This window comes from Meleagris gallopavo, chromosome 14 (genome assembly GCF_905368555.1).
Source record: "Meleagris gallopavo chromosome 14, MGAL_WU_HG_1.1, whole genome shotgun sequence".
NCBI lineage: Eukaryota > Metazoa > Chordata > Aves > Galliformes > Phasianidae > Meleagris > Meleagris gallopavo.
Window position 1 is genome coordinate 2,417,270 of NC_139417.1, and position 18,699 is coordinate 2,435,968.

Below are 18,699 nucleotides of genomic sequence, written 5' to 3' on the forward strand. Positions count from 1 at the left end.
GATGCTTTCTTTGTGGATACTCTGCATCCCGCAGAGCTCGGAAAATTCAGGAGACTTGTTGCCACTTGTCTTATTTCCTCCCTTGTCTCAGCACCTCTAAGGAGTTCATCTGCACCCTGGCGCAGTGTAGCTTCCAGCTGTTTGTGCCCTCATCCCTCCAGTTCCTTAGTAAGCTGATTCCCAAGTACGACGAGGCGATTTGTAAAGCCCTCAGGAAGCACAGTCCAACACCACTGTGTTTTCCTTCCAGTTTGGGGGTTTTTGCACTCCACCACAAAGGCGGGTATGTGGGTTTCCCATAAGGGGATGTACTTCCATCACAACTGGACTTACAGCCCTGCGATCCTGAACCAGCTGCCGTTCTGCGGAGTGAGGCTTTCTGGCTGGCAGAAGTGCGGTACTGCACCGTGAACAGCATTCTCGTAATGGTCCGTGAGTCACAGCACTTCCAATCAGAGGCTGAGTTCCTCTCCTGCCTTCCATTTTTAGGAGGTACGGGTTTTGTCTCGCGGGCTTAACTTCTGGCTTTAGGGGTATTCCTACCGTTTCTGCTGCTTTGGATCATCCTGGAATTTTAGTAGCCCACCCCAGTGGATTTACAGCAGACAGTACTTCATAGAGGTCTGCAATTTTATTTTATTGGCAGTTATTTGCGCATTCAGTTTGTTCCGTAAGTCTCTTCCAACTCAACGTATTGGACACCGAAGGATATCCTGGCTAAGCACCCGGTTTCCAATCCTCTTCTCAACTGCCTTTATCCAGCCAGAAAGGAAGGCTGCATGTTTTTGGCTGTTCAGAAGCCTGCATTTAGCCAAAGTATCAAAACGCACTTATTTGCCACAGCAGAAGTTAGCCCTGCACCCCGTGGCCCGGTTTCAGCCCAGCTAGGGCTAACGTTGCACCAAAGTTGGCTTGTTGGGGGGCAATGAGGGCGCACCCGGGGCCGGGCCGGGCCGCTCTGTGGGAAGAGCTGCCACCATGATGGCGTGGGGAAGGGGAGCCCATGCGCCGTGAGTTGGGCACGAACAAAAGCACCTGGGTCCAGGCAAAAAGCAGCAACACGATCCGCAGCCCTTCCTCCATCGCATTTACGTCTGCAGCAGCCGCTGGGGCTGCTCCAGCCAGCCAGCCAGCCAGCCAGGCCTGGGACGCCGCATGGGGAGATGGCCGCCATGTGGCCTGAGGGGCCGCTGGGGTTCCTCCAAGGGAACCACTGGTGGGGGCAATGCCTGGTGCCGAGAGGTAAAACGGGCTGGAGGAGGGGAACAAGGCCCAAGAAAGTGGGAATCAGCGTCTGCTCTTGGCGGCCTGCGAAATATAAGACCTGCTCTGAGAGCCTTCTCTGTCGACTGGCTCTAAAAATGGCTTGGCTTTTATAGAGACTGGAGCCTTTTCCGCTGAGAAGTTCCCCTGAAGGAGCTGTTCTCTGTATCGTCAAGCAGGAGATCCTGCTCGCCGGGGACGCCTGGCAGACTCCAGGCTCTGCGACACCAAGCACCCTTGGAGGGCGACTTGGCCCACCGTCTGCCTCAGGGCTTGTGGGACAAACGAAGACACTCTGAACAAAAGACCTTGCAAATGAGTAAACAAGCCGGGCAGCTACTTGCGCCAGGCGTAAAGGAGGCGCCTGGCTCCTACGCCTTACCAAGGGGTTGTTACGGGGCTAGGAAAGCTTGGAAGCACCTACAATACAGGTCTTCGTTCTGCACCAGCAACAGAGTCCGCGTCTCGCTTGCCACAAGGAGCCCTCGCCTTCCGGCAGCGGACTGCTGCGGTTTTCAGCTAGATACATACATGGGCGAACATCTCGTTATTCGTGGTGTCTGTGCTGCTTTTCTGCTCAGGAGTTTGTAACAATATTGAAAGACGTGTGCATAGTGCACCTTGCAATACTTGCCACAGTATCTAAAATAGATACATACTTCTGTGCCCAGTGTTAAAAAGGCTGCTCCAGAGCTTTTTCCTCCTACGTGATGATACTGGCCCATGGCATCAAGGGGGATGTTGGTGGGATGGCAACACAGGTTGCACCCTTCTGCCAACAGAGAGCACAGCGAGGCGCTGGGTTGTGCGCTTCAGCAGTGGTGACAGCGACAGTGGGTTACTCCCACTGGTGCAGGTTTTTACCTGCATGCAGGTGGCATGACCGTGGCATGCAGACAGTCAACCACTGCTGATGAAAATGCTCGGGGAATTGTTGTAACTACGTTGAAAAAGAGCGATTGGAGGCGCAGCATTTGTTCTATTGAACAGTGTTATTACGCTCTTTGTGTCTGTAGTAGTTTCAAAGGAAACAGGGCAGGCATTATTTTTGGAGTGACCTAACTAAACTTCTAGTAATTCGATACACACATGCTAATGATAAGGACTTGCTAACACGAAGTACTAATGATGAGTAGAAGATGCGAGTGCTGCTCCAGAGGGCTCCAGACTGAGGCCAGTGGGGAAGAAGCATTGATCTGCTTGAGGGCCCTACAGAGGGACAGGATGGCTGGCTGGATGGGCCGAGTGCAACTGGATGAGGATGAGGCCCAAGAAGACCAAGTGCTGGCTGCTGCTCTTTGCTCACAACAACCCCAGGCAACAGCACAGCGCTGCAGCACCGCGCCCAGGTGCCCAAGGAGGCCAAGGGCATCCTGGCTTGTAGCGGAAACGGTGCAGCCAGCAGGAGCAGGAGGTGATCGTGCCCCCGTAGCCGGCACTGGTGAGGCCGCACCTCAAGTGCTGTATTCTGTTCCGGGCCCCTCACTGCAAGAAAGACATGGAGGCCCTGCAGTGTGTCCGTGGAAGGGCAACGGGGCAGGAAAGGGTCAGGAACAAAAGTCCCCTGAGGAGCGGCGGAATGAACTGGGGCTGTTCAGTCCAGAGGCGGCTCAGGAGAGGCCTCATCGCTCCCTATAACAGCCTGAAAGGCCTCTTCTCCCAGGTAACAGCGATGGGATGAGAGGGAAGGGCCTCAAGTTGCACCAGGGGAGGTCCCCGTTGGATGTTAGGAAGGACATCTTTGCTGAACAAGCGGTCGGGCACTGGCACAGCTGCCTGGGGAGCTGGGGGAGTCAGCGTCCATGGAGGCGTTCCAGAACCGTGGGGATGTGGCACTGAGGGACGTGGGCAGGTGGGGGGGTGGACGGTGGGACTTGGTGATCTCAGAGGTCTTTGCCAACCACAGAGATTCTGTGATGCTGTGAGTCGAGTCATTTATTGTAACGAGAGGTAATCAGCAGCAAGCAAGCAAAAAGTCACGGAAACACCTGAACGCTCGATTGGGATAGTGAGGGAGCCACAGGCCCGGTAGCATTCAGGTGGGGCCAGGGGGGTGGACGCGTCGCCCGGTGCCTTCAGCAGCACCAACACGCCGGGTTCCAGCGGGGCTGCGTCCGGCACCGGGCCCCTCACCCTGTGCTGGCTGCGAGAGCCGCCGCCCTCCTGCCTGGGTGCCCTCAGCCCCCGTGAGGTGTGATGGCGTCACAGAGGGTGGCACGGAACGGCCACTGTGACACGCGGGGTGTGGGACAGAGCTAAGGCTGCGCGGCTCAGGCCGAGCTCAGTGCGACCTGGTGAGGTGAGCAGGGAGGAAGGGGCTGCCTGAGGCTCCCGAGGGAGGAGGGTTCCCCAGCGCTCGGGGCCGGAGCTGAGCACTCAGCCTCATCCCGCTTCTCCCCTAGGTTGTCACGCGGAGGACGAAGCCCAGCACTGATGGGACAGACACTCTGCAAGTGGTTTCCGTCAATGCGCACGGTGTGCGCGGGGACACAGGAGGCCGCCGGCTCGAGGGAGCCAGGTGAGAGCAAAGTATCCCTGCACGCAGCTCCCCGCCGCCGGGCAGAGGGGTGCTGGGGGTCTGCCAGTGGCGGAGAGGGGAGGCGGGGGCACGCAGGGCAGCCCCCGGGGCACCTGGCCCCACAAGCCGCTCACTGCTGTAATTCTCTCCTCTCCAGCATGCGTGCTCTGTGGCCGAGTGGATGAGGACTCGAGCATCCTTGGCCACAAAATAGAGAGCAATGGATTCCATTTCCATAAGTTTTGTGTGGTGAGTTCCCATGTGGCTCCTGACACCTTCCTCCAACCAGTGATTCCCTCCTTTCTGCCCTAACAAGAGCCTGCTCTTTCCTCTTGTACAGATATTTGTCAATGGTCTTTGTGAACCTGTGGAAGGCCACATTGATGTTTTTTTTCGGATCAAAGACCTGATACGCACAATCAGGCAGGCAGAGCGGACGGTGAGTTCTGGACCAGAACAGGGAGCTTGGTGCCAGGAGAGGCATGGCGAGCATAGCCTGGTCCAGGGAAAGCAATCCCAGCCCTTGCAACCAGCTCCAAGAGAAATTCCTGCTCTTGCAGACGAGCCCTGTTCACCAGGCAGCTCTGCAGAGTGCCACCCAGCCCTGCCCCCATCCTGTGCCCTGCACAGAGGTGCGGGGCCCGCTGCGTAGGCCCTTAACCTGCTGCTGATGGGAAATGCTCTGCTCTTTCCAGCTCTGCTTCGTTTGTGGCAATCCGGGGGCCAGCATCACCTGCGCAGAGCCGGGCTGTGGCCGCAGCTTCCATCTCCCCTGCGCTTCGAAGGGTGAATGTGTCACCCAGCACTTTGGAGAGTTCAGGTAAGGGCTGCCAGGCATCGCCTGTGGGCCTTTAACCCCTGCTGTCAGCACCAGCCAAAGAAGCGAGGAGCGTGCTGTGACACCTCCCAGCAGCCTGACAGAGCCAGAGTCATGGCCTGGGGCTCCTTCCTGTTCCTCTGCCCTCCTCGCAGCACTTCTCACCTTGCCCATCCCTCCCATCTTCCCCCAGGTCCTTCTGCAGGGAGCACCGCCCGCAGCAGGCAGTGGAGGCAGCGCCGGAGCAGGACACGACCTGCATTGTTTGCATGGAGCCCGTGGGGGACAGCATGTCCTACAGCACCATGCTGTGCCCAGCCTGCCGACACGCCTGGTTCCACCGGGCCTGCATCCAGGTAGAAGCCCCCTCCTCACCCCATGAGCACGGCGGGTGCTCAGCAGCACCAGGCCTCCTGGTTCACGCTCACGCTGCTTCTGTTTCTGCTGCAGGAACAGGCCCTGCGCGCAGGAATTTATTCCTTCCAGTGCCCCCTCTGCAGAGACCGGGTTGGCTTTATTACAGACATGCGCCTTCTGGGGATCCGAATCCCAATCAGGTTGGTGCCTTTCAGCCAACTCTTGACATGGGAGGACACACGAGCTGTCCTTGGCAAGGGACTGCCCCAGCAGGCCTGGCCCTTTGCAGCCATTTACATGGGCCTCAGCATCACTGGGAAGCTGGAACTGGGCATCGGGTGGAAGGGGAGGGATGCCATGGATTAGTTTTAGTCCTGGGGCAGTCCTGGGGCAGTCAGTGCTCATTCCATTCCCTCCTTTCCCTGGCAGAGAACCAGCGTGGGAGGACAACGATGCCTACGCATCTCTACTGGAGAGGCACGGGAGCTGCGATGCCAGCCACTGCCTTTACCCACACGGCAGGGAGCAGGCAGAGGGAGAGGGGTGAGTTACCTCTGCGTGGGATTGCAGCCTCACAGCCTGGGGGAGCACACACCGAGCACCAGAGCTGTGCCGGGCGCTCCCTGGCTCAGGTCACTGTGTCCTCACGGCCACAACCCGTTTGTTTCCCCAGGCCCTGGCAGCTGCTCCTCTGCAGCTCCTGTGCTGCACAAGGCACTCACCGGCGCTGTTCCAACTTGAGTCACAGCGCAGCCAGCTGGGAGTGCAACGCCTGTGCTGGAGAGGACACCGGTAAGAGGCAAACGGCGGCGTGCTGCTGGGCTGGGGCCAGGCGAGGCCTGGCAGCGGCTGCTCAGAGCGACCTTGCTCAAATCCCATAGCCCAGCACAAATGGCAGCCAGTTCCACCCCGTGGCTGCAATTCCATCCTGCTCACTTTCCTGCCTCCCCTTACAGCCTCCAGCACCAACTCTGATCTTGCTGGCGACAGCACCATCAGCCAGCAGGGGCTGGGGCCGTCCCGAGGCTCTGAGACACCAGAGAGCAGCAGCTCCAGCACCACCAGCCACGCACCATCGGGGCCAGCTGACTGTTCCCCCGTGCCTGAGAGCAGCGGCCTGTCCAGGCAGCGCAGGACAGACCGGAGGAGAATCCGCCCGCGTGCACAGCGGGATGAAAATAATGAGCCCCAAGGACACCGTGGGAGCAGCATCCCAAACTCTGCCTGCCAAGAGACATCAGAGTCCTCGAGGCACTCTCTGGCTCTTGGCTACAACCGCCGGTGCAGACAGGGACAGCGGGCCCGGACAAGAAGCCGCTCTCCACTGCAGCGCCGGGCCCCAGATTCTCCGAGCCAGCCCCGAACACGCCGTGGGAGCAGGCAGGCACCAGAATCAAGTGCCAAGAGCTGCACCCACAGATACAGCGGACCGGGAACATCGCGGTCCTCGAGGGTTTCCACGGCGGCTGATAGAGGACAGTCCAGGCAGACAGGCCGAGCCCGGACTCGGAGCCGCTCCCCCCTCAAACATCGGGCTGCTGAGACCAACAGCCAGCCCCGAAGACGCTGCAGGAGCCGGTCCAAGCGGTGAGGGCCAGCCCAGGGGCGAAGCCGCTCCCGGGTTCCACGTCGGGCCCAGAACATCAACCGCCGGCCCCACTGATATTGCAGGAGCTGCTGTGTGCAAGCTCCAATTCCTATCCAGAGTCATCACAGTCCACCACAATAAAAGTGAGAGTTCCATCATGCCACTGTCAGTTTTGTTCTTCTCTGCCTCTCCCGAGGTGGGTGGCTGTAGCGGTTGCAACCACGGGGATCCCTTCCCCCCCAGCACACAACCCACTCCTTCCTCCCCCCAGCCCGGTTCAGGCTGAGCTGGGTTCTGGCCTCGATTCCAGCGGGGCGCAACGTTTCCAACGCACTACGTGGCGGAGGCCAGGCTGGCAGCTGCAGCCCCGTTCTGCGGGTGTTTCTGTCATCATGGGGATGTCGCTGTGTTTGGGACACGCGGGCAGCCTCGGGGCTGCTGTCGGCTGTGGAGTGGGCCAGGACCCGGGCTTTTCTCCTGCATTCAGGCAGCGCCTCAGGTCTGCTGCCACCGCTCGTGACATCCACCCTATCTTTACTTGGTCCAATTGTCTAGAGAATCAGCCTGCTGGTCTCTTCCGGGATCCAATGTGTTCTGCTAACTCTCCCATTGCAAAGTGACATCTTTCATGCCCGTACAATTCAAAAGATTTTCCCAGACTGGGCAGTCCTAGAGCAGGGGTAGACATCGGAGCTGCTGTCAGGCTGCAAACAGGCTGTTTGGCATTCTGGGTTCCAGTCCAAAATTTCTCCTTCGCTTTTCACAGCTTCCTATTCCACGATCCTCCATCAGTCCACAGTTTGGTATCCATAATCTACAGCATCCTGCCGTACCTAAGGAAGCTTGCATTTCCCATTTTGACTTTGGCTCTGGTATTTGACATGCAGCCTCATTGCGCTCACTCCCCAGGCTTTGGTATCCCCGAGGGACAGTAAAACCAATATATATCACAGACTGACAAGCTATTGATGCTTTCTTTGTGGATACTCTGCATCCCGCAGAGCTCGGAAAATTCAGGAGACTTGTTGCCACTTGTCTTATTTCCTCCCTTGTCTCAGCACCTCTAAGGAGTTCATCTGCACCCTGGCGCAGTGTAGCTTCCAGCTGTTTGTGCCCTCATCCCTCCAGTTCCTTAGTAAGCTGATTCCCAAGTACGACGAGGCGATTTGTAAAGCCGTCAGGGAGCACAGTCCAACACCACTGTGTTTTCCTTCCAGTTTGGGGGTTTTTGCACTCCACCACAAAGGCGGGTATGTGGGTTTCCCATAAGGGGATGTACTTCCATCACAACTGGACTTACAGCCCTGCGATCCTGAACCAGCTGCCGTTCTGCGGAGTGAGGCTTTCTGGCTGGCAGAAGTGCGGTACTGCACCGTGAACAGCATTCTCGTAATGGTCCGTGAGTCACAGCACTTCCAATCAGAGGCTGAGTTCCTCTCCTGCCTTCCATTTTTAGGAGGTACGGGTTTTGTCTCGCGGGCTTAACTTCTGGCTTTAGGGGTATTCCTACCGTTTCTGCTGCTTTGGATCATCCTGGAATTTTAGTAGCCCACCCCAGTGGATTTACAGCAGACAGTACTTCATAGAGGTCTGCAATTTTATTTTATTGGCAGTTATTTGCGCATTCAGTTTGTTCCGTAAGTCTCTTCCAACTCAACGTATTGGACACCGAAGGATATCCTGGCTAAGCACCCGGTTTCCAATCCTCTTCTCAACTGCCTTTATCCAGCCAGAAAGGAAGGCTGCATGTTTTTGGCTGTTCAGAAGCCTGCATTTAGCCAAAGTATCAAAACGCACTTATTTGCCACAGCAGAAGTTAGCCCTGCACCCCGTGGCCCGGTTTCAGCCCAGCTAGGGCTAACGTTGCACCAAAGTTGGCTTGTTGGGGGGCAATGAGGGCGCACCCGGGGCCGGGCCGGGCCGCTCTGTGGGAAGAGCTGCCACCATGATGGCGTGGGGAAGGGGAGCCCATGCGCCGTGAGTTGGGCACGAACAAAAGCACCTGGGTCCAGGCAAAAAGCAGCAACACGATCCGCAGCCCTTCCTCCATCGCATTTACGTCTGCAGCAGCCGCTGGGGCTGCTCCAGCCAGCCAGCCAGCCAGCCAGGCCTGGGACGCCGCATGGGGAGATGGCCGCCATGTGGCCTGAGGGGCCGCTGGGGTTCCTCCAAGGGAACCACTGGTGGGGGCAATGCCTGGTGCCGAGAGGTAAAACGGGCTGGAGGAGGGGAACAAGGCCCAAGAAAGTGGGAATCAGCGTCTGCTCTTGGCGGCCTGCGAAATATAAGACCTGCTCTGAGAGCCTTCTCTGTCGACTGGCTCTAAAAATGGCTTGGCTTTTATAGAGACTGGAGCCTTTTCCGCTGAGAAGTTCCCCTGAAGGAGCTGTTCTCTGTATCGTCAAGCAGGAGATCCTGCTCGCCGGGGACGCCTGGCAGACTCCAGGCTCTGCGACACCAAGCACCCTTGGAGGGCGACTTGGCCCACCGTCTGCCTCAGGGCTTGTGGGACAAACAAAGACACTCTGAACAAAAGACCTTGCAAATGAGTAAACAAGCCGGGCAGCTACTTGCGCCAGGCGTAAAGGAGGCGCCTGGCTCCTACGCCTTACCAAGGGGTTGTTACGGGGCTAGGAAAGCTTGGAAGCACCTACAATACAGGTCTTCGTTCTGCACCAGCAACAGAGTCCGCGTCTCGCTTGCCACAAGGAGCCCTCGCCTTCCGGCAGCGGACTGCTGCGGTTTTCAGCTAGATACATACATGGGCGAACATCTCGTTATTCGTGGTGTCTGTGCTGCTTTTCTGCTCAGGAGTTTGTAACAATATTGAAAGACGTGTGCATAGTGCACCTTGCAATACTTGCCACAGTATCTAAAATAGATACATACTTCTGTGCCCAGTGTTAAAAAGGCTGCTCCAGAGCTATTTCCTCCTACGTGATGATACTGGCCCATGGCATCAAGGGGGACGTTGGTGGGATGGCAACACAGGTTGCACCCTTCTGCCAACAGAGAGCACAGCGAGGCGCTGGGTTGTGCGCTTCAGCAGTGGTGACAGCGACAGTGGGTTACTCCCACTGGTGCAGGTTTTTACGACCGTGGCATGCAGACAGTCAACCACTGCTGATGAAAATGCTCGGGGAATTGTTGTAACTACGTTGAAAAAGAGCGATTGGAGGCGCAGCATTTGTTCTATTGAACAGTGTTATTACGCTCTTTGTGTCTGTAGTAGTTTCAAAGGAAACAGGGCAGGCATTATTTTTGGAGTGACCTAACTAAACTTCTAGTAATTCGATACACACATGCTAATGATAAGGACTTGCTAACACGAAGTACTAATGATGAGTAGAAGATGCGAGGCTGCTCCAGAGGGCTCCAGACTGAGGCCAGTGGGGAAGAAGCATTGATCTGCTTGAGGGCCCTACAGAGGGACAGGATGGCTGGCTGGATGGGCCGAGTGCAACTGGATGAGGATGAGGCCCAAGAAGACCAAGTGCTGGCTGCTGCTCTTTGCTCACAACAACCCCAGGCAACAGCACAGCGCTGCAGCACCGCGCCCAGGTGCCCAAGGAGGCCAAGGGCATCCTGGCTTGTAGCGGAAACGGTGCAGCCAGCAGGAGCAGGAGGTGATCGTGCCCCCGTAGCCGGCACTGGTGAGGCCGCACCTCAAGTGCTGTATTCTGTTCCGGGCCCCTCACTGCAAGAAAGACATGGAGGCCCTGCAGTGTGTCCGTGGAAGGGCAACGGGGCAGGAAAGGGTCAGGAACAAAAGTCCCCTGAGGAGCGGCGGAATGAACTGGGGCTGTTCAGTCCAGAGGCGGCTCAGGAGAGGCCTCATCGCTCCCTATAACAGCCTGAAAGGCCTCTTCTCCCAGGTAACAGCGATGGGATGAGAGGGAAGGGCCTCAAGTTGCACCAGGGGAGGTCCCCGTTGGATGTTAGGAAGGACATCTTTGCTGAACGAGCGGTCGGGCACTGGCACAGCTGCCTGGGGAGCTGGGGGAGTCAGCGTCCATGGAGGCGTTCCAGAACCGTGGGGATGTGGCACTGAGGGACGTGGGCAGGTGGGGGGGTGGACGGTGGGACTTGGTGATCTCAGAGGTCTTTGCCAACCACAGAGATTCTGTGATGCTGTGAGTCGAGTCATTTATTGTAACGAGAGGTAATCAGCAGCAAGCAAGCAAAAAGTCACGGAAACACCTGAACGCTCGATTGGGATAGTGAGGGAGCCACAGGCCCGGTAGCATTCAGGTGGGGCCAGGAGGGTGGACGCGTCGCCCGGTGCCTTCAGCAGCACCAACACGCCGGGTTCCAGCGGGGCTGCGTCCGGCACCGGGCCCCTCACCCTGCGCTGGCTGCGAGAGCCGCCGCCCTCCTGCCTGGGTGCCCTCAGCCCCCGTGAGGTGTGATGGCGTCACAGAGGGTGGCACGGAACGGCCACTGTGACACGCGGGGTGTGGGACAGAGCTAAGGCTGCGCGGCTCAGGCCGAGCTCAGTGCGACCTGGTGAGGTGAGCAGGGAGGAAGGGGCTGCCTGAGGCTCCCGAGGGAGGAGGGTTCCCCAGCGCTCGGGGCCGGAGCTGAGCACTCAGCCTCGTCCCGCTTCTCCCCTAGGTTGTCACGCGGAGGACGAAGCCCAGCACTGATGGGACAGACACTCTGCAAGTGGTTTCCGTCAATGCGCACGGTGTGCGCGGGGACACAGGAGGCCGCCGGCTCGAGGGAGCCAGGTGAGAGCAAAGTATCCCTGCACGCAGCTCCCCGCCGCCGGGCAGAGGGGTGCTGGGGGTCTGCCAGTGGCGGAGAGGGGAGGCGAGGGGCACGCAGGGCAACCCCCGGGGCAGCTGGCCCCACAAGCCGCTCACTGCTGTAATTCTCTCCTCTCCAGCATGCGTGCTCTGTGGCCGAGTGGATGAGGACTCGAGCATCCTTGGCCACAAAATAGAGAGCAATGGATTCCATTTCCATAAGTTTTGTGTGGTGAGTTCCCATGTGGCTCCTGACACCTTCCTCCAACCAGTGATTCCCTCCTTTCTGCCCTAACAAGAGCCTGCTCTTTCCTCTTCTACAGCTATTTGTCAATGGTCTTTGTGAACCTGTGGAAGGCCACATTGATGTTTTTTTTCGGATCAAAGACCTGATACGCACAATCAGGCAGGCAGAGCGGACGGTGAGTTCTGGACCAGAACAGGGAGCTTGGTGCCAGGAGAGGCATGGCGAGCATAGCCTGGTCCAGGGAAAGCAATCCCAGCCCTTGCAACCAGCTCCAAGAGAAATTCCTGCTCTTGCAGACGAGCCCTGTTCACCAGGCAGCTCTGCAGAGTGCCACCCAGCCCTGCCCCCATCCTGTGCCCTGCACAGAGGTGCGGGGCCCGCTGCGTAGGCCCTTAACCTGCTGCTGATGGGAAATGCTCTGCTCTTTCCAGCTCTGCTTCGTTTGTGGCAATTTGGGGGCCAGCATCACCTGCGCAGAGCCGGGCTGTGGCCGCAGCTTCCATCTCCCCTGCGCTTCGAAGGGTGAATGTGTCACCCAGCACTTTGGAAAGTTCAGGTAAGGGCTGTCAGGCATCGCCTGTGGGCCTTTAACCCCTGCTGTCAGCACCAGCCAAAGAAGCGAGGAGCGTGCTGTGACACCTCCCAGCAGCCTGACAGAGCCAGAGTCATAGCCTGGGACTCCTTCCTGTTCCTCTGCCCTCCTCGCAGCACTTCTCACCTTGCCCATCCCTCCCATCTTCCCCCAGGTCCTTCTGCAGGGAGCACCGCCCGCAGCAGGCAGTGGAGGCAGCGCCGGAGCAGGACACAACCTGCATCGTTTGTATGGAGCCCGTGGGGGACAGCATGTCCTACAGCACCATGCTGTGCCCAGCCTGCCGACACGCCTGGTTCCACCGGGCCTGCATCCAGGTAGAAGCCCCCTCCTCACCCCATGAGCACGGCGGGTGCTCAGCAGCACCAGGCCTCCTGGTTCACGCTCACGCTGCTTCTGTTTCTGCTGCAGGAACAGGCCCTGCGCGCAGGAATTTATTCCTTCCAGTGCCCCCTCTGCAGAGACCGGGTTGGCTTTATTACAGACATGCGCCTTCTGGGGATCCGAATCCCAATCAGGTTGGTGCCTTTCAGCCAACTCTTGACATGGGAGGACACACGAGCTGTCCTTGGCAAGGGACTGCCCCAGCAGGCCTGGCCCTTTGCAGCCATTTACATGGGCCTCAGCATCACTGGGAAGCTGGAACTGGGCATCGGGTGGAAGGGGAGGGATGCCATGGATTAGTTTTAGTCCTGGGGCAGTCCTGGGGCAGTCAGTGCTCATTCCATTCCCTCCTTTCCCTGGCAGAGAACCAACGTGGGAGGACAACGATGCCTACGCATCTCTACTGGAGAGGCACGGGAGCTGCGATGCCAGCCACTGCCTTTACCCACACGGCAGGGAGCAGGCAGAGGGAGAGGGGTGAGTTACCTCTGCGTGGGATTGCAGCCTCACAGCCTGGGGGAGCACACACCGAGCACCAGAGCTGTGCCGGGCGCTCCCTGGCTCAGGTCACTGTGTCCTCACGGCCACAACCCGTTTGTTTCCCCAGGCCCTGGCAGCTGCTCCTCTGCAGCTCCTGTGCTGCACAAGGCACTCACCGGCGCTGTTCCAACTTGAGTCACAGCGCAGCCAGCTGGGAGTGCAACGCCTGTGCTGGAGAGGACACCGGTAAGAGGCAAACGGCCGCGTGCTGCTGGGCTGGGGCCAGGCGAGGCCTGGCAGCGGCTGCTCAGAGCGGCCTTGCTCAAATCCCATAGCCCAGCACAAATGGCAGCCAGTTCCACCCCGTGGCTGCAATTCCATCCTGCTCACTTTCCTGCCTCCCCTTACAGCCTCCAGCACCAACTCTGATCTTGCTGGCGACAGCACCATCAGCCAGCAGGGGCTGGGGCCGTCCCGAGGCTCTGAGACACCAGAGAGCAGCAGCTCCAGCACCACCAGCCACGCACCATCGGGGCCAGCTGACTGTTCCCCCGTGCCTGAGAGCAGCGGCCTGTCCAGGCAGCGCAGGACAGACCGGAGGAGAATCCGCCCGCGTGCACAGCGGGATGAAAATAATGAGCCCCAAGGACACCGTGGGAGCAGCATCCCAAACTCTGCCTGCCAAGAGACATCAGAGTCCTCGAGGCACTCTCTGGCTCTTGGCTACAACCGCCGGTGCAGACAGGGACAGCGGGCCCGGACAAGAAGCCGCTCTCCACTGCAGCGCCGGGCCCCAGATTCTCCGAGCCAGCCCCGAACACGCCGTGGGAGCAGGCAGGCACCAGAATCAAGTGCCAAGAGCTGCACCCACAGATACAGCGGACCGGGAACATCGCGGTCCTCGAGGGTTTCCACGGCGGCTGATAGAGGACAGTCCAGGCAGACAGGCCGAGCCCGGACTCGGAGCCGCTCCCCCCTCAAACATCGGGCTGCTGAGACCAACAGCCAGCCCCGAAGACGCTGCAGGAGCCGGTCCAAGCGGTGAGGGCCAGCCCAGGGGCGAAGCCGCTCCCGGGTTCCACGTCGGGCCCAGAACATCAACCGCCGGCCCCACTGATATTGCAGGAGCTGCTGTGTGCAAGCTCCAATTCCTATCCAGAGTCATCACAGTCCACCACAATAAAAGTGAGAGTTCCATCATGCCACTGTCAGTTTTGTTCTTCCCTGCCTCTCCCGAGGTGGGTGGCTGTAGGGGTTGCAACCACGGGGATCCCTTCCCCCCCAGCACACAACCCACTCCTTCCTCCCCCCAGCCCGGTTCAGGCTGAGCTGGGTTCTGGCCTCGATTCCAGCGGGGCGCAACGTTTCCAACGCACTACGTGGCGGAGGCCAGGCTGGCAGCTGCAGCCCCGTTCTGCGGGTGTTTCTGTCATCATGGGGATGTCGCTGTGTTTGGGACACGCGGGCAGCCTCGGGCTGCTGTCGGCTGTGGAGTGGGCCAGGACCCGGGCTTTTCTCCTGCATTCAGGCAGCGCCTCAGGTCTGCTGCCACCGCTCGTGACATCCACCCTATCTTTACTTGGTCCAATTGTCTAGAGAATCAGCCTGCTGGTCTCTTCCGGGATCCAATGTGTTCTGCTAACTCTCCCATTGCAAAGTGACATCTTTCATGCCCGTACAATTCAAAAGATTTTCCCAGACTGGGCAGTCCTAGAGCAGGGGTAGACATCGGAGCTGCTGTCAGGCTGCAAACAGGCTGTTTGGCATTCTGGGTTCCAGTCCAAAATTTCTCCTTCGCTTTTCACAGCTTCCTATTCCACGATCCTCCATCAGTCCACAGTTTGGTATCCATAATCTACAGCATCCTGCCGTACCTAAGGAAGCTTGCATTTCCCATTTTGACTTTGGCTCTGGTATTTGACATGCAGCCTCATTGCGCTCACTCCCCAGGCTTTGGTATCCCCGAGGGACAGTAAAACCAATATATATCACAGACTGACAAGCTATTGATGCTTTCTTTGTGGATACTCTGCATCCCGCAGAGCTCGGAAAATTCAGGAGACTTGTTGCCACTTGTCTTATTTCCTCCCTTGTCTCAGCACCTCTAAGGAGTTCATCTGCACCCTGGCGCAGTGTAGCTTCCAGCTGTTTGTGCCCTCATCCCTCCAGTTCCTTAGTAAGCTGATTCCCAAGTACGACGGGGCGATTTGTAAAGCCGTCAGGGAGCACAGTCCAACACCACTGTGTTTTCCTTCCAGTTTGGGGGTTTTTGCACTCCACCACAAAGGCGGGTATGTGGGTTTCCCATAAGGGGATGTACTTCCATCACAACTGGACTTACAGCCCTGCGATCCTGAACCAGCTGCCGTTCTGCGGAGTGAGGCTTTCTGGCTGGCAGAAGTGCGGTACTGCACCGTGAACAGCATTCTCGTAATGGTCCGTGAGTCACAGCACTTCCAATCAGAGGCTGAGTTCCTCTCCTGCCTTCCATTTTTAGGAGGTACGGGTTTTGTCTCGCGGGCTTAACTTCTGGCTTTAGGGGTATTCCTACCGTTTCTGCTGCTTTGGATCATCCTGGAATTTTAGTAGCCCACCCCAGTGGATTTACAGCAGACAGTACTTCATAGAGGTCTGCGATTTTATTTTATTGGCAGTTATTTGCGCATTCAGTTTGTTCCGTAAGTCTCTTCCAACTCAACGTATTGGACACCGAAGGATATCCTGGCTAAGCACCCGGTTTCCAATCCTCTTCTCAACTGCCTTTATCCAGCCAGAAAGGAAGGCTGCATGTTTTTGGCTGTTCAGAAGCCTGCATTTAGCCAAAGTATCAAAACGCACTTATTTGCCACAGCAGAAGTTAGCCCTGCACCCCGTGGCCCGGTTTCAGCCCAGCTAGGGCTAACGTTGCACCAAAGTTGGCTTGTTGGGGGGCAATGAGGGCGCACCCGGGGCCGGGCCGGGCCGCTCTGTGGGAAGAGCTGCCACCATGATGGCGTGGGGAAGGGGAGCCCATGCGCCGTGAGTTGGGCACGAACAAAAGCACCTGGGTCCAGGCAAAAAGCAGCAACACGATCCGCAGCCCTTCCTCCATCGCATTTACGTCTGCAGCAGCCGCTGGGGCTGCTCCAGCCAGCCAGCCAGCCAGCCAGGCCTGGGACGCCGCATGGGGAGATGGCCGCCATGTGGCCTGAGGGGCCGCTGGGGTTCCTCCAAGGGAACCACTGGTGGGGGCAATGCCTGGTGCCGAGAGGTAAAACGGGCTGGAGGAGGGGAACAAGGCCCAAGAAAGTGGGAATCAGCGTCTGCTCTTGGCGGCCTGCGAAATATAAGACCTGCTCTGAGAGCCTTCTCTGTCGACTGGCTCTAAAAATGGCTTGGCTTTTATAGAGACTGGAGCCTTTTCCGCTGAGAAGTTCCCCTGAAGGAGCTGTTCTCTGTATCGTCAAGCAGGAGATCCTGCTCGCCGGGGACGCCTGGCAGACTCCAGGCTCTGCGACACCAAGCACCCTTGGAGGGCGACTTGGCCCACCGTCTGCCTCAGGGCTTGTGGGACAAACAAAGACACTCTGAACAAAAGACCTTGCAAATGAGTAAACAAGCCGGGCAGCTACTTGCGCCAGGCGTAAAGGAGGCGCCTGGCTCCTACGCCTTACCAAGGGGTTGTTACGGGGCTAGGAAAGCTTGGAAGCACCTACAATACAGGTCTTCGTTCTGCACCAGCAACAGAGTCCGCGTCTCGCTTGCCACAAGGAGCCCTCGCCTTCCGGCAGCGGACTGCTGCGGTTTTCAGCTAGATACATACATGGGCGAACATCTCGTTATTCGTGGTGTCTGTGCTGCTTTTCTGCTCAGGAGTTTGTAACAATATTGAAAGACGTGTGCATAGTGCACCTTGCAATACTTGCCACAGTATCTAAAATAGATACATACTTCTGTGCCCAGTGTTAAAAAGGCTGCTCCAGAGCTTTTTCCTCCTACGTGATGATACTGGCCCATGGCATCAAGGGGGATGTTGGTGGGATGGCAACACAGGTTGCACCCTTCTGCCAACAGAGAGCACAGCGAGGCGCTGGGTTGTGCGCTTCAGCAGTGGTGACAGCGACAGTGGGTTACTCCCACTGGTGCAGGTTTTTACGACCGTGGCATGCAGACAGTCAACCACTGCTGATGAAAATGCTCGGGGAATTGTTGTAACTACGTTGAAAAAGAGCGATTGGAGGCGCAGCATTTGTTCTATTGAACAGTGTTATTACGCTCTTTGTGTCTGTAGTAGTTTCAAAGGAAACAGGGCAGGCATTATTTTTGGAGTGACCTAACTAAACTTCTAGTAATTCGATACACACATGCTAATGATAAGGACTTGCTAACACGAAGTACTAATGATGAGTAGAAGATGCGAGTGCTGCTCCAGAGGGCTCCAGACTGAGGCCAGTGGGGAAGAAGCATTGATCTGCTTGAGGGCCCTACAGAGGGACAGGATGGCTGGCTGGATGGGCCGAGTGCAACTGGATGAGGATGAGGCCCAAGAAGACCAAGTGCTGGCTGCTGCTCTTTGCTCACAACAACCCCAGGCAACAGCACAGCGCTGCAGCACCGCGCCCAGGTGCCCAAGGAGGCCAAGGGCATCCTGGCTTGTAGCGGAAACGGTGCAGCCAGCAGGAGCAGGAGGTGATCGTGCCCCCGTAGCCGGCACTGGTGAGGCCGCACCTCAAGTGCTGTATTCTGTTCCGGGCCCCTCACTGCAAGAAAGACATGGAGGCCCTGCAGTGTGTCCGTGGAAGGGCAACGGGGCAGGAAAGGGTCAGGAACAAAAGTCCCCTGAGGAGCGGCGGAATGAACTGGGGCTGTTCAGTCCAGAGGCGGCTCAGGAGAGGCCTCATCGCTCCCTATAACAGCCTGAAAGGCCTCTTCTCCCAGGTAACAGCGATGGGATGAGAGGGAAGGGCCTCAAGTTGCACCAGGGGAGGTCCCCGTTGGATGTTAGGAAGGACATCTTTGCTGAACAAGCGGTCGGGCACTGGCACAGCTGCCTGGGGAGCTGGGGGAGTCAGCGTCCATGGAGGCGTTCCAGAACCGTGGGAATGTGGCACTGAGGGACGTGGGCAGGTGGGGGGGTGGACGGTGGGACTTGGTGATCTCAGAGGTCTTTGCCAACCACAGAGATTCTGTGATGCTGTGAGTCGAGTCATTTATTGTAACGAGAGGTAATCAGCAGCAAGCAAGCAAAAAGTCACGGAAACACCTGAACGCTCGATTGGGATAGTGAGGGAGCCACAGGCCCGGTAGCATTCAGGTGGGGCCAGGAGGGTGGACGCGTCGCCCGGTGCCTTCAGCAGCACCAACACGCCGGGTTCCAGCGGGGCTGCGTCCGGCACCGGGCCCCTCACCCTGCGCTGGCTGCGAGAGCCGCCGCCCTCCTGCCTGGGTGCCCTCAGCCCCCGTGAGGTGTGATGGCGTCACAGAGGGTGGCACGGAACGGCCACTGTGACACGCGGGGTGTGGGACAGAGCTAAGGCTGCGCGGCTCAGGCCGAGCTCAGTGCGACCTGGTGAGGTGAGCAGGGAGGAAGGGGCTGCCTGAGGCTCCCGAGGGAGGAGGGTTCCCCAGCGCTCGGGGCCGGAGCTGAGCACTCAGCCTCGTCCCGCTTCTCCCCTAGGTTGTCACGCGGAGGACGAAGCCCAGCACTGATGGGACAGACACTCTGC

General features: G+C 58.1%; 3 protein-coding genes across 3 annotated transcripts; all 3 read left to right on the forward strand.

Moving 5' to 3' along the window:
* Positions 1-3,729: 3,729 nt before the first annotated feature.
* LOC146543379 (G2/M phase-specific E3 ubiquitin-protein ligase-like) lies at positions 3,730-5,321 on the forward strand. The gene is made up of 6 exons (XM_085236092.1): positions 3,730-3,781; positions 3,939-4,030; positions 4,122-4,220; positions 4,477-4,601; positions 4,792-4,954; positions 5,049-5,321. Exons 1-6 carry the CDS (start codon positions 3,730-3,732, stop codon positions 5,319-5,321), a joined length of 804 nt encoding a protein of 267 aa, XP_085092218.1.
* Positions 5,283-6,730, forward strand: LOC146543380 (uncharacterized). Its single transcript, XM_085235974.1, has 2 exons — positions 5,283-5,747; positions 5,912-6,730. Exons 1-2 carry the CDS (start codon positions 5,408-5,410, stop codon positions 6,544-6,546), a joined length of 975 nt encoding a protein of 324 aa, XP_085092100.1. The 5' UTR covers positions 5,283-5,407; the 3' UTR covers positions 6,547-6,730.
* A 4,491-nt stretch (positions 6,731-11,221) lies between these two features.
* On the forward strand, positions 11,222-14,187 carry LOC146543381 (E3 ubiquitin-protein ligase PHF7-like). Its single transcript, XM_085236093.1, has 9 exons — positions 11,222-11,273; positions 11,432-11,523; positions 11,615-11,713; positions 11,970-12,094; positions 12,285-12,447; positions 12,542-12,648; positions 12,878-12,991; positions 13,122-13,240; positions 13,405-14,187. Exons 1-9 carry the CDS (start codon positions 11,222-11,224, stop codon positions 14,037-14,039), a joined length of 1,506 nt encoding a protein of 501 aa, XP_085092219.1. The 3' UTR covers positions 14,040-14,187.
* Positions 14,188-18,699: the final 4,512 nt, after the last annotated feature.

Coding starts and splice junctions, on each gene's coding strand:
- LOC146543380 (XM_085235974.1), top strand. CDS start 5,408: ATGCCTACGCATCTCTACTGGAGAGGCACGGGAGCTGCGATGCCAGCC. Junction 5,748..5,911: donor CTGTGCTGGAGAGGACACCG/GTAAGAGGCAAA, acceptor CTCCCCTTACAG/CCTCCAGCACCAACTCTGAT.
- LOC146543381 (XM_085236093.1), top strand. CDS start 11,222: ATGCGCACGGTGTGCGCGGGGACACAGGAGGCCGCCGGCTCGAGGGAG. Junction 12,095..12,284: donor CAGCACTTTGGAAAGTTCAG/GTAAGGGCTGTC, acceptor ATCTTCCCCCAG/GTCCTTCTGCAGGGAGCACC. Junction 13,241..13,404: donor CTGTGCTGGAGAGGACACCG/GTAAGAGGCAAA, acceptor CTCCCCTTACAG/CCTCCAGCACCAACTCTGAT.
- LOC146543379 (XM_085236092.1), top strand. CDS start 3,730: ATGCGCACGGTGTGCGCGGGGACACAGGAGGCCGCCGGCTCGAGGGAG. Junction 4,031..4,121: donor ATTTCCATAAGTTTTGTGTG/GTGAGTTCCCAT, acceptor CCTCTTGTACAG/ATATTTGTCAATGGTCTTTG. Junction 4,955..5,048: donor TCCACCGGGCCTGCATCCAG/GTAGAAGCCCCC, acceptor TTTCTGCTGCAG/GAACAGGCCCTGCGCGCAGG.